The 13,690-nt window shown below is 48.7% G+C and overlaps 1 protein-coding gene across 2 annotated transcripts in view; it reads right to left on the bottom strand.

The window, feature by feature from the left end:
* The window catches only part of syde2 (synapse defective 1, Rho GTPase, homolog 2 (C. elegans)), a 42,259-nt gene that overhangs the window by 9,342 nt on the left and 19,227 nt on the right, over positions 1–13,690 (bottom strand). For both annotated transcript variants that reach the window (XM_076045091.1, XM_076045092.1), the window contains exons 4-5: positions 10,915–12,053; positions 5,468–5,594 (exon numbers count right to left, since the gene is read on the bottom strand). In XM_076045091.1, coding sequence (XP_075901206.1) covers positions 5,468–5,594; positions 10,915–12,053 — 1,266 coding nt within the window. The remainder of the gene's footprint in view (positions 1–5,467; positions 5,595–10,914; positions 12,054–13,690) is intronic.

Genomic DNA, 13,690 nt, shown 5'->3' with positions numbered 1-13,690 from the left:
CTCTTGAAGGGAAAAAGTGCCTCGATGAATGGCTGGGGAGATTTTGATGATCAATATCTCATTTTTAAATCTATTAATTGACTTTGATGATACACTTTGCAAAGGCTTCCAGCACAACAAACCCTCCCCCCCCCCCCAAATGGATGACGCGGCGCAATTTGCGCAATTACATCCTCTCACCAGAGGGGCTGCCATTTCCCAAACAAACACACTTAGTCCCGCTTTGACGACATGAAGCCAACAGCGTGGTTCTCCGCAGTCACAAACAAGGTGTCGGGGCCCATTGTGACATCACAAAGGGCTGCGTTTCAAAATGCGCTTCAGAGGAGAAGATGACGAGACGAATCACATTCTTCCAAGTGAATTTTGCATCATGTGTAAGCTTTAATGCTGTCGGAAATGAATTTGTGGCCTTAGAAAACGATTCACACTGGCGTCTTGTGGTAATGCAGCACCATTGCTGATATCAAAGTGCAGATAACGTCCCCCCCCCCCCCCCCCCCCCCGGTGCCCCGCCAACCGTGTTTGCTTTTCATTTTTACTCACATTCCTCCGTAATCGCCAGATAGAGAGAAAACATTCACTCCTTGAACGCGTCTCCCGGCCTGCGATGCAGAGAAGCGATAAGAGAGACGCGTTCCGTGGGAATATCCTCCGGCTTCCTGTCGTCAGACTTTATTGAGACTTCATCACGACCTTGTCGCGTTTGGTTATTATGATCTCAGCGGTGGCGGAGGTGACCCCCACCCCCTCCTAATGTTTCCCCCCCCACCCCCGCCGTCGCCACCACCGCCGCTCGACTCTGATTGTGTGTGCAAACAAGCCGTGGGGAGGCACCACTTCGCTCCGCTCGGCCGCGTCAGACTCTCTGACCTTCTCTGCAACACCAGCACGGCTGCCCCACTGTTCTCCCTTCCCCGCACCGCACCGCACCGCACCACCGCCGAGTCGATTTCACAACAAAACCAGCCGCTTGCAGCCCCGGACGTGCAGGCGCGCACGTGTTTTCTTCTAATGGAATACGAGCGAGCCGGGGTAAATCATCAACCTGCTGTGAGTCAGTGCCCGTGTTGACTCTGGAGCCTTTTGTGCCCCAGTTGTGCTCCGGATCCACGCGCACAGACGCACGTGCTCAGCGAGGAGACTTGCTGGAAAAGTGCGCACGAGGTCGGCCAACAGGTGTGTTTCATCCCCTGGCTCGGCAACCTGATTTGCACCAAATCTGATCTGAGCTCTGTGATTTTTTTTTTTTTTTTTTTTTTTTTAGGTCAATTTTGTGGCTGAGAGGCTGAATAACAGCAAACTGAACTAAAACAAACACCCTCAACATGCACTTATAATAACAAAAATTATATTAATACATTTAATGGTCACACTTAAGTACACACTAGTAAGCATTAATTAATCATCCATAAATTCTGAATGCGCCATTTGTGAATCATGTTTCTGACATGAGTACTCATTGGTATGTAGTTTATCAACACGGTTATAAATGTTTTTCTCTTCATTATTGAGCTCATCAAAAGCATGCTGACTGGTTAGTGATTGTATTAGTACTGTAGATGTTTTATAAAAACTTATTTTCCAAATGCAAGAAGGCAACAGTTAAAAAGCTACACGCAGGAAAGAGGAAGTGATAAAAAAAATTAAGTCAAATAAAAACTAAAATAAAACGAAACAACACAGTTAGACCGAGTAGCATCATTTAAACAGATGGGCTTTGAGTGTGGATTTCAATATATTCAGAGAGTCTACGTCACAGATGTCTGTTGACGCTGTGGGGAGACGTTGGCCGACTCCGATCAGAGCGAACGCCGTGGCGTTTTTTTCCTTCCCCGTCCGCGTCCACTAATACGCCACCAAACACTACAAGGCACACAATGCACTGGGGCACGGCTCTACCTTTGACCTGTTGTTCAAACAAAGCGGCCGGGTCACTCCTCCTGTCAGTGGCGCAGTCAACGCCTCGCCCCCCACCCCCCCCGGAGAACAAATGTGGGTTTGTTCTCCGCCCGGCCGCCCCTCCCACCCCACCCCACCCCACCCCCCCGCGGTCCCGCACACCCCCGCAGCACCAGGAGAGGGAGGGCTGGGTGAGAGGAGGAAATGCGCTTGTGCTGCTTGCTTTGCCTTGACCAGTAGTGCTGCTATATCGATGGTTTTTTTGTCACTTTTTCCGCAGCTCCCCCTTCCAAAAAAAAAGAAAAAAAAAAAGAACCAAAAGCCACTTCGGAAACGGTGGCTTTTCTCGTACCTCATCAGAGATATTTCCGCATGCGTTTTTTTTTTCCCCCTCTCCTTCCCAGAGCTGCACTTTGAAAAATGTTCTGACACCCACACAGGCCCGCAGCTCTTTGTCAAGCGGTTGCCTGCTTCCCCAGGGCCGGCCCAGGGCTCAGCTAATCCCCCATGCGTGAGCCAAATACCATCTGTGTTTGTTCGGCAACAAAGGGGGCACTTGTTAATGACTTTCCATGTCTTCACTAGAGTACTGCTGAAGGTTGGGGTGGAGGTGGGGGGCAGGAGTGGAGTCACGGAAAGGGAGTGAGCGGGAAGGTGTGTGTGTGTGTGTGTGGGGAGGGGGGCGGGGGGTAGTTAAAGAGTGCACGCTCGGGATCAATAGCTGTGGCCGGCCAAAACGAGCATCGCTGCAGAAAATAACTGCTCGGGTTGACGGCTTCATTTATTACTGCAGGCTGTTTTTCTCCTTCAGACCCCAAAAACATTTCCACACTGGACCCCTGCCCGTACCCGCCGCTTGTTTTGTTTGCCGTCAAGTATAATAGTTGCAATATTTTTCTTTTTGATGACTTGTAAAAAAAAAATATTCCGTCTCCTCCTCCGTCCGAACGTAACGCGCCATTTTCACTTGAAGTGAACTGGTCACATGACCCCGTCTGTCACATCCCCCCAAAAAAAGTGTTTCCATGACACTTTTGTGATCTACCTCTATATGGATACGTCTGAAAAACCACCTCATGAGAGTGTCAAAACCTTTCAGCCATATTTGAGAGGTTTTCTCAAAGTTCAGGTGTTTCCATGAGCAGCTTTTTATTGCGATATTTAGGTTCTGCACAATTGCAGGGGTAATGGAATCGCAGCTAGTGATGACCCCCCCACCCCATCCACCCCCCCCTGCCCCTCGCTCCCCAGGGCTCAACTTGCAGCCCCGAGTCGGAAGATTGCAATTTGAAACAACGTTGCGCTGCTGCACGCTGTGCGTGTTTTGCAAGCTCGGGATTGAACTCTGATCCCTGGATAATCCCTTTCACTACCTCCCTCTTTTTTTTTTTCCTTTTTCTTTTTTTTTTTAAATTAGCCGTGTGACACACCAGCCCTCGTGGCTCATCCGACTCATTAGCCTCCACGATCACTCCAGAATAGGTTAATTAAATTTTTTTTTTTTTTAAGGTCACATAACTCTTGGGAATCACGGCGAACTTTTCTTCTTTAACATGGAAATCCGGGAAGGAGAAAGAAACGCGAATCACCTGGAAGACGTTGTCAGAGCAGCATTTTTCAAACCCTGTCATCACATCCCAGATGGGGCTTTTTTTTTTTTTTTTAGTTTTTGCAGCGCACTGAACCCCCTCATCTGCCGACCCACCCTCCCCCCCACACCCTCTGACCCTTCACCCTCTCTTCCCCGGACCCATCTGCAACAGCGGATTCGGGCGTCGGGCAAAAACCAACAATCCTCGCTCGGTGCCGACCCCCTTTTTTGCGAAGCCGCTCAACTGTTAACTGTGTTCTTTGCCCTGCCATGCAAATGTGGCGGGATCAAAGCAGGCGTGATGGGACGACGCCTATGCGGGGGCCTCTTCCCAAAACCAACAGTGGCTCCCTACAATGGCCAGGGGTTTCCGTGGTCTTCCTCTTTTTTTTGTGGGAGACGCCAAAAAATCATGACCGAGTCAATTTTCTGCCACTTGGCCGCCCCCTCGGCCTCCCGGCTTCTCTCTGTCGCCACGCTGCGACTCGCTACTCCAGCCCTTCCACACGTTGGATTCAGTCATCGATTGGTTTGGGTTTTCGTTCTCTTTTTTTGGTACTTTTCAATGCCAAACCATCATCATAGAGCTGGCAATGTTCTACGTATTTATTTACCTAGTTATTTATACTCTCTTCTTTCTTTGGGTTTGCTTTGTCTTGGTGTTTGCAGAAGTTCGCAGAACTTTCTGTTTTCATCAGGTCTTTGTACAGTCTGGGTTTTTTTTTTGGGTTGCTTATTTGCTGTGGTTTTTCTTAGAGGGGTGAATGATTAATTTATAACATCACAGTATGCGTTGGCTATGTTGTTTTGGCAGCATCTGAAAAGGCAGGCAAATATAAGGTTCACAGCTTCCGCCTACTGTTTCTCCATCAAACATTGTGCGATCCCATGTGTATCTGAAAGTACATGCGCACATATGATCGAGTGAACTTCACTGAACTAAAAAAAGAAATTTAAAGTATCAGATCGCCGACGCCTCGGTGGCCAGCCATCAAATTTGGGAGCTTTGTGCAACCAAGATTAAAATTGAACAACACAAAAAGTACAAAAAAAAAATCCTCTCTATAAACAAAGTGCAATAGATTGGATTAAAACACACAAAAGTCCTCCAGACGGGACTGAAATGACTGGAGGCAAGTCTCAACCACAAACCTGGAGGAGAAAGAATGACCTGAATGTTAGGCATGGCCCTCCCTGGGGCACCACTGGTCTTTTACTGTTAGCTGACTGCTGGAATGCTTCCCACCACAAACAGCAGCAGGTCCCACACATGTGCCGCTGACCCACCAGTGCGGGCACGTTCTACGGAGGGGGGATCGATAAATCCAGACTGCACATGAGCAACGTCCTGCTTGTGTCTTTTTGTTTTGACGTTGGCGAGCCAATAAGAGCTGCGTTCGCAAGCCTCTGTCCAGACCTGCAGCTCATCAGCCTTTTGTCTTGATTTTAATTGCTCTATCTCGTACAGCCATCCGCAGTTTTGATGTTGCCTCATGAAGTCGAGCGACATAAATGACTGATGGGAATTTTTGTACTGGAGTACTTTGACTGTACTTTTACTATAGGCTTGAGTCTCAGAACAGGCCTGAGGCAGAAAAAAATAAGACTGATTAAGGTTGGTTCAAGTTTTTGAAATCTAGGTCAATATAATTTAAAGTTCAGATACTTTGAAAATGATGTTATTTTCACTTTTCTTCAAATTAGTTTGGAGATTTTTTTTTTTTTGAAGTTGCACGTTCCCACTCATAGTCATCACTTCTGTCTTCTCAGATCTCTTGTTCTTGTCCTTCTTTCCCGAGGAACCTAATCGGAGCGATTGCTTTACACTCTCTGAGTGTGGTGCCGGCGAGAGGGCGTTTTATGGTCAACCTGAGAGTGCAGAGTGACGCCGGCGCTCGGCAGAAACTCCATCTCAAGCAAAACAGTAATGAACCAACAGCCGTATCGCGTTCCGGCGGCGGGCGATCGGCTTACCTGTGATGACGTTGACGTCGGGGTACGTGTTCTCGCACAGCTCCACGCCGTAGCTGTCCCTCTCAAACGCCTCACGCAGCTCCTTCTTCACGGCCGCCGAGCCACACAGGCGATAGAGGCCCACCACCTGGAGGACCACACACACACACACACACACACACGCACAGGTGGGCAGGTCAGGTAAACAGAATGTTTGAGTTGTGACACTTCACTCAAAGAGGTCACTTCTTCAACAGAAAACCCAACAGTCTGCTTTGGTAAAACCAAAGTCTGCTTTACAATCTGACAAGAGATTGAATTTTACACTGATATCATGATTATTTCACAGTACAGTGGAGGGTCTTTGTGATTTTCAAATGCTGAAGACGTCACAATGTCACTGGATGTACAGTAAATTGGCGATCCACTCTAATTGACTCTTATTTGGCTGACTTGCCTTTTTTAAGAGACAGATTCCATTTCTGTGGCTCCTCTGGACAGTTTTTCTTTTCTTTCTTTTTTTTTTAGATTGTGTTATCGCTTTAGTTGCTTCTTTCACTTCATGAGCAAAGATAAATGTGAAGATGGAGATGGAGTGAAGTGTTGGGGGTTGCGTTCAGAGTGATTCCCTCTTCAGCTTCTTCGCAGTGGGACTTCCCCCTGTCTACTTTGTGAAGCGACATGCTTAACTTCATGGACATCTTTGGTTGAGCAGCAGCACCACGTCAAAATTGTCGTATAATATAAATACAACGCTAACATGGACACGTGGTCGCTGACCATCTGCGTTTTATTACATTTAGCAGGTCGTCCTTTCATTGCCTTACTTATCTTCAGATGAGATAACCCCCCCCCCCCCCCCCCCCAAAAAAAAAGCTTCCATGACTCTGCACTACTGCATGCAAGTTTAAGCAGTGCACTTTGGTCAACATTCACTTCTCTAACTGGGTTGGATCCAGGAGCGGAGCGCGGCGCTCAGTCCACCTTCAAACTACATCAGTTGCGGCAGTTCTGTGCTTTCATTCAAAAGATGGCACCACTGAAACCCCTTTCGAAGGAACGCACGCATCTCGGTGAAGCCCAAATAAGGAAAACGTGCGCCGCACTTCGCCACACGACAGCCACAGGAGTGATAAAAATGTCACATCCTAACGAGCGGCTGTTTGAACGCTGAGGTCTGGAAACTCTGAAACGCCGTTAAACACGTCTCCACCCGGACGCCTGAGGAACGACTTCCTCGAGACGCTGACGACGGCGGCGGGTTGTTGAAACTTGGCACTGCGGACCCCTTGTTATGTTAGGATTAGGGCTCCGGCTGTAGACATACCATAATTTCTCCTACATGTGTCTGTCTGGTATGTGGCATTGCAGACCAACGGGTGCGGTTGCCCCAGTAACATGTTAAGTCGGTGGGCTGTGAATGGCGGGGTCGGACCCGGTTCCACACACACACACACACACACACACACACACACACACACACACACACACACACACACACACACACACACACACACACACACACTCGGGGTGCGTGTTCTATCAGAGCAGCTCTTCTGGAGTGCAGCAGTGTTTTCTAAACCTCACACGAGATGGAGAGAGGAGAACAGCTTAGGTCGGGATTTGGCTTTGTGTGGGAGTAAACACAAGTCACTGGGCACAATGAACAACAAGTCCATTCAGAAAAGGAGGGGAGGGGTGGGGTGGGGGGGGTCTGTGTTTTTTTTGGGTGGGGTGGAGGGCAGGAACAGCTGTTAGCAGAGAGAGGACTCGCCCCTCTCGCCCGGCAACGCGGCTGCTGGCAGACCTGGATGTGTAGAATGAAGCAGACACAGTGACGGCTAAAACCAACAGGAATGTGGATTCCCAGTGACTGTAGCACCAGTGATGGGATCAGCAGGGTTTTCTTTTTTCTCCAGCTCGGGATTAGCTTAAAGAGTTTATAGAAACATCAAAGAAGATGAAAGCAGAGGAGGAAAAGTGCATCTGAGCGCATTAATAATCTGGAGCGGTCTCTTTGCAAAGGTGTTTGCCTTCATGGCGGAGACGACTCGTCTCTCTGACCGAACAGAAGAAGCTCCTTTTCCTGTTGATGGCGCGATTCAAAGTGTCCAAATTCCGTCTGTTCGTCACAAGAAAGACACACACATCTAGAAACCATCTAAGAATCAGTGGTTTTCAAAACGCAAGAACCAACTTCAATCTGAATTTGGACAAAGGGAGGACAAGGAAGTGAGTTCCTGAATCCTGTTACCACAGTTGGTCTCACTGTATGTTTACGCCGCCAATGCAAAGTCACCAGCCAACAATGTAAATATCTGCAAAGCTTTTTGAAACACAAACACTGTGAATTGGAGCCGTTTTGACCATTTGAAGCTGACTGTCAGAATATTGAGGGGGGGGGGAAAGTAGACAAGCATCTCATAGCCCTCCTGCAGCTTGTTGAGTCTTTAACTGCAAGACGACCACAGAGTTAATCATTGACTGTTTACTGCTGTCTTCAAGCGGCGCAGTGCAGTCATGGCCTGGAGTGCGTCGTCTCCCATCTGGCATGTAAAAAGGCTTTAACATGGAGCTCATCATTTCTTTCTTTTAAAGAAGCCCTGTGGTGTTTTCAAGCACAACGCCAGCACAAACACCTTTACCCAACAACGATCAAAACAAATCTCTGCGTTATGCTGGAGATTTAGCGGATGGCTAGAAAACTGACAGTGTTGCAAGGAAGTTGAATACTTCAGATATCAGCTCTTAGGGCAGCTGTGAGTTGCAAAGAAGACAGTAAGCTACCACTAGGCAGTGCTGCCCTGTATCAACTAGCTCTGCTCATAAAGTAAAAAAAAAAAAAATGCGATTGGTCCATAGTGAAGTGGAAGACAAAAATTTTGAGGCCAATGGCCAATAAGTACGGAAACCCCTGAGCATTAACAAAGATACATTAAGTGTTTGGCTTCAGAAAAGCCATATGTGACCTTCAATAAAAGACCCCCCTCTCAAACCCCCCCATCTGAATACATTATTGGCAAACAGCCGGAATATGAAAGTACATTCTCTGTTGTGAAGAAGCTGTAAGGTCTGCATCTGTATAGTCTTTCATAACATGCCACAACATCTGTGTGCATCCCATGCCATCAAGGATGCTAAAAAAATTAATAAAAAAAATAAAAAAATAAAAAAAAGGTTTTCTGGGACGGATGCTTTTAAAGATTGTGCACTCGCACATAACTCCAGTCTCTGTCACAGACATTGTCTGGAGCCTTTTCAAAACACCCACAATCATCCAGCATCTTAAAAGCTTGGAGGAGCCCCGAGGACACTCATTTCTAAGAGTCTCCAGAAAAAGGGGAGGAGGTGGAGGAGAGTCTCCATCAAGCATCCAGATAATCATTTGTAAAGGCACACCGCTGCACGTCTGGCCTTGTGTGCTTTAAGTGCTTTCACCCGCAAATACCTCTGGGATCTGGTGTCAACCTCATCCCCAACCCTTGTCTGCCTGCAACCTGGGGGAGACCTCACACTTGATCTCAGGCCGATAGACGCTGCAGAGTCTCGGGGTGGTTGCTTGAAGTGTTGTGACAAAACGGCACTAAACACATGGGAAGACGCTCAACCGCACGGGGGCTCATAAATCGTCGGCGGATATGTGTTTTCAATGGCCCAATCCAATGACCCAACAGTGGGCTCACTGTATAATGCCAAACTTCAAAGAACAATCACTAAAAATGTAGACATAAAAAAAACAAGCCAATAAATGCACTGATTTCAAATCAAAGCCTACAACAACATCCTAAAGAGTGACTTTATTCATTATCTGTCTATGTCTGAGATTAATTCACTGATTAACTGAGAGCAAGGGTGACTCCCACAAGAAGGAAACCAGACAAATCTGACAGTTCAGTCTCACACTGCATTGCAGCACATTTCAATTTTTGTCCACTTCATATGTGTCAACGTCAACTACCGACCGAATATCAGGGTCCATCCCGACAACACAAATCAATTATCCTCTTCATTGAAAGTGGTCCAATAATTGACAGACGAAGAAACACTGCAACTACTACACTGCACTTCGGGAGGCGATAACCAGGGACATTATCCACCAAAAATAAAACCTTCTTTACTTTCTCAGTCTGACATCAGCAAGGAAAACAAGTCCCCCTTTTCTCTCTTTGGAAAGCAAACAAGCCTCTCTGTGACACCCTTGTTAAAAGCCTGATGTGGTGCACAAGTGGCTGGAGGCAGGTCTGATTTGACAGACGGCCTACTTGGAGAGGCCCAGTGTTTGCCAGTTGGCCCCAGGCACCCGCTGCCCGTGGCATGCCCCCCTACAGTGATCAGTCAGGAGCAGTGGCCAGACACTTTTACTGCCGCTGCTTCCACTCTAATTAGGAGAAACCTCTTTTTTTTTCTCTCTCTCTCTGTCTCTGTCTCTGAGCTTCACAAAGCACATGAAGATGTAGTGACAGGGAGAGCTAGTGGGACCGGGGGGGGGGGGGGGGGCATGGAGGGCAGCGGGAAAGGATGGGGTTGCAGGGGCCGATCACATGATCCCAGAAAACACTCCACTCCAACATCGCGTCACCGTGGCCGTCGGCGTGTTGACTCTGAGCTTTCTCCTCTCTGAATAGACGAGCCGGTCGCCCCGGGACAGCGCGGTGACATCAGGGAGAGTGGTGCGTCTCTTTCTCTTCATTCTGCTCAGTCCTGTGTGAGAGCAGGCCGCGGGGCAGGCAGGCACTCATCATCCTTCTCATGAGCCAAATGGATGGCGGGATGGCGGGATTATTTTATTCCTTCGCTCGCAACGCAAATATAGAATTACGTAATGCGTTCGATTCACCCCGCAGGCCGGCTTTCAAATGCGTTTCCATCTGTTTTCAATTGGCCGAATAAGATCGGAGTGGTCTTTCACCCACGAGCCGCGTGTGTTTACACGCCCCCAATGTGTTTATGCATCGCCAATATCTATAAAGATTATTCAGTCCAAAAGCATTACATATAAAATGATGTAAATTTTATCTGTCTACATTTTGGGCACCTGGTTCAATAAATTACTTTAAGATCAAGAAAGAACTGAATTTAATTATAAATTGTTTGAATACATTCATTCATTTTAATAGGCACTGTTACCGTTTGCAATGTACTGTCAAAAAGAAAGTCATTCAAGAAAGAGCCATGTTGTCAGTGGGGTTTCCCACCGTGTCACTGCAGCTGAAGTCGGGGACGTCGAGCCATGCGTGTGCTGTATTTCAATGAGGTAGAGTGTCTGAACTGAGGCTGGGCGGTTGTGGGTTCAATCCCCGGCCAGGACAGACCAAGGACTATAAAAAAGGCTCCCCATTGCCTTCCTGCTTGGCACGAAGTACCATACTTGGGGTTGGACCTGGGCATTATTGTTAGTATTACTCAAAAGACTTGAGTTGATGTTTCTCGGCCAGACCGCCGGTCTCTCCTACGGTAACGACACTCACCTGGCAGCCTCTCTTCTCGATCTCGTTGATGCATTTGCTGATGAGCAGCGGCACCAGGTGTCCCGTGCTCTCCCTCTCCACCACCCGCCACGCCTCCACTCCGAACACCTGGGGCTCCCGGTCTCCGTCCAGCCTGCCGTCCAGCGAGTTCTGCCACTGCTCCATCAGGCTCAGCTTGACGTAGATCAACCCCCGCGGCTCCAGCTTCACCGCCAGCTGGTGGCAGCGCGTCACCCGGAAGAGCGCCGGCAGCACCACCGTGCCGTGGCAGCAGACGCGGTTGCGCTTCGGCGTGGGCTCCCAGCTGAACACCACCAGCTTCAGGTGCTGGGCGTTCTCCAGCTCGATGTTGAAGGTGTGGTCCATGTCCAGGAAGGTGGTCCGACACGTGAGGAGCGCCGTGCGGGCTTTGTTGACCGAGTCCACTTGGATGGCGCAGTAAACGTCCCGCGAGTCAATCCGCGGAGGCTTGAGGTCCTCGGCCCCGTAGAAGTGCAGGCTCATCAGCCCGGAGATGTACTGGCTGCACTTGGGCTGCTCCGTGAAGCTGTAGTGACGGAAAGCGTCGATGTCCAGCTCGGCGCCGTTGACTTTGGAGCTCGCCACGCCGCCGTCCGCCTCCTTGCCCTTCCCGCCCTTCCCCTCCGCGGAGCCGTGCTTCCCGGACTTGGCCACCAGCTCGGGCGAGTCCCCGTCGCTGAGGTAGCCGCCTTTGCTGGCCGACTTCGAGCTGCCGTTTGCCTTCTTCTTGCTGAAGCTGTGCTGCGTGGACACACTGCTGTCCAGGTGGTAGCGCGAGATCACGTTGCGGCTCGCCTGGCCCGTCCCTGACGCAGCAAGTCCGTTGGGGCCGGATGACTGGGCGACCGCCTCTGGACCACTTCCGTTGTTTCTGGGAGAGTGGGCCCGAGGTTCTAAATGAGTGCCTCCGTTGTGGTTGGTGTTGCTGCTGCTCGGGGTTCCCTTGACGCTGAGTTTTCGGCTGAGCTCCGGAAGTTTCTTCATCTTCATTGAGATCTTCCTCACCGTGCGCGGGGACTTGATCTTGTCCGGGAAGGACCAGTTGATGGAGCTGCTCTTCTTGGCTGGGTTCGGGCTGGAGGGAGGGGAGCTGATGGCATTGGGAAGGTCGGGGACGTCTAGGAGAGAGAAAAGAAACAACTGATTAAACGGGGGCTGTTCAGTTCAACAAAGGTTAATTTACGTTCCAGCAACTGTTTCGAAGGCAATTTATGAGTTGCTCCACGAAGCCAGTGGAATACCGCAAGTCGAATTCCGTAAAGTCACTGTAATCACTGGTTTGGCGAGACAACTGCCTCACTTTCACGCTCGTGCCCAGTGAAGACAGAGAGAAAAAGAGAAGACAGTAACCAAAGGCAACGTCTGCATGAGCCATAATTTATGGCCTCTCTGAAAGGTGTTACACCTTTACGGCGCATAATCGAGTGATTACAATTGCATGGAACCCAGTAATTCCCTGACAGAGATAAATTCAGCAGTCAACTCAAACACTGTAGCACAATACAAGTTCAGTCTGTAAATATAATTTAGACAATTTTGAAAATGAACAGTTGTGAGGAAAAAATTGCCGCAACGTCGTCTATCTTGTGTTTCTTTTCGTTGAGGTTCATGTCATCATGCAGCACTAAAATAAAAATTTCAAATGGAACGTTAAGTGTTAACTGCAAGAAAATGTCTCCCTGGAGACGCCAAAACTGCCAAAGAAACAAAGCTACACTTCCATTTGTCAAAGCCAAAAACTGTTCATTTGGATTTGACTTTTTGTGATCCCTCAGGGTTCAGAGCTTTACACTGGACTTGCTACCATTGTTCAGCCTTCACAACTGTATTTGCTTAGCCCACAAAAAAAGCGTCTATAAATGCAGCGATCAGTGTTGTACTACTTGCCGCTTTTATGATTTTTGTTTTCTCTTCACAATCTATCAAATGGCAACGTAGAGCACAAAACTTCTGTGTCATAAAGGTTCAGGGTCTTTTATGGTCCCGAGAAAAACAGTATTGCATAACACGTATCATTCGACAGGTACACAGTGGACCTGTCCAAAGGAGCCACGAATGGGCTACGCAATCACAGTAACGGGTACATTATGTTCAGTTAAAACAAACAACAATCACACACTTCGCACTTTAATTCCTTTCCATCTTGCAGGTCTCTGGGCCTCAGTTTCTTGGACCTCCATCAAGGAAGGAGCTGAATCTTTTCAGCAAAATACCACAAGAGAGGGGACAACTTGCTGCATGGGTCCAAGAGAGATTAAGGTCAGTCCACAAGACTCAGCATGTCAAATGGACTTTCTGCAGGCCCTCTCAATAGGGCTAAGCAGTAAAACGGGACGCTTTTTCTGGATGCGAATGAACAGCTTTATTGATTTGGATGTCTCACTTCAAATTGGAAAAAAAGAGGCTTTCATCAGCTAATTACTTTCCACGACAAAAGAGCGATTCTGTAAGGGAGAGAAAAACAAAGAGAGACAAGTAGATGTGAGAGAAGAGAGGGAGCTTGACCCTGCCAACATCACCAGCTCTATTTTCAGAGAGGACCTGCTGTGCTATTCTGGGTCGAGGGCCCGCGAGTGAAAAGAGCGAGGCAGAGGAGGCGCAACAGGATGGAGAGAAGGGTAAGACGGGGGGCAGGAGCAGGGCAGGGTGTAGCCGGCAGATGGGGGGACAAAGGCGCCCCTTGTCCAGGCTCTCAGAGGTCTGGATGGCCCACTGGAAGGCTGGCAAGCTGGCTGGTGAATGTACAAATGAACGC

Source organism: Nelusetta ayraudi, unplaced genomic scaffold (assembly GCF_046127955.1).
Source record: "Nelusetta ayraudi isolate G7.1 ecotype Tasmania unplaced genomic scaffold, CSIRO-AGI_Nayr_v1 ptg000084l, whole genome shotgun sequence".
NCBI classification, from domain to species: Eukaryota; Metazoa; Chordata; class Actinopteri; order Tetraodontiformes; family Monacanthidae; genus Nelusetta; species Nelusetta ayraudi.
Note: the sequence above shows the minus strand (reverse complement) of the source record. Positions and strands in the feature narration are given on the sequence as shown.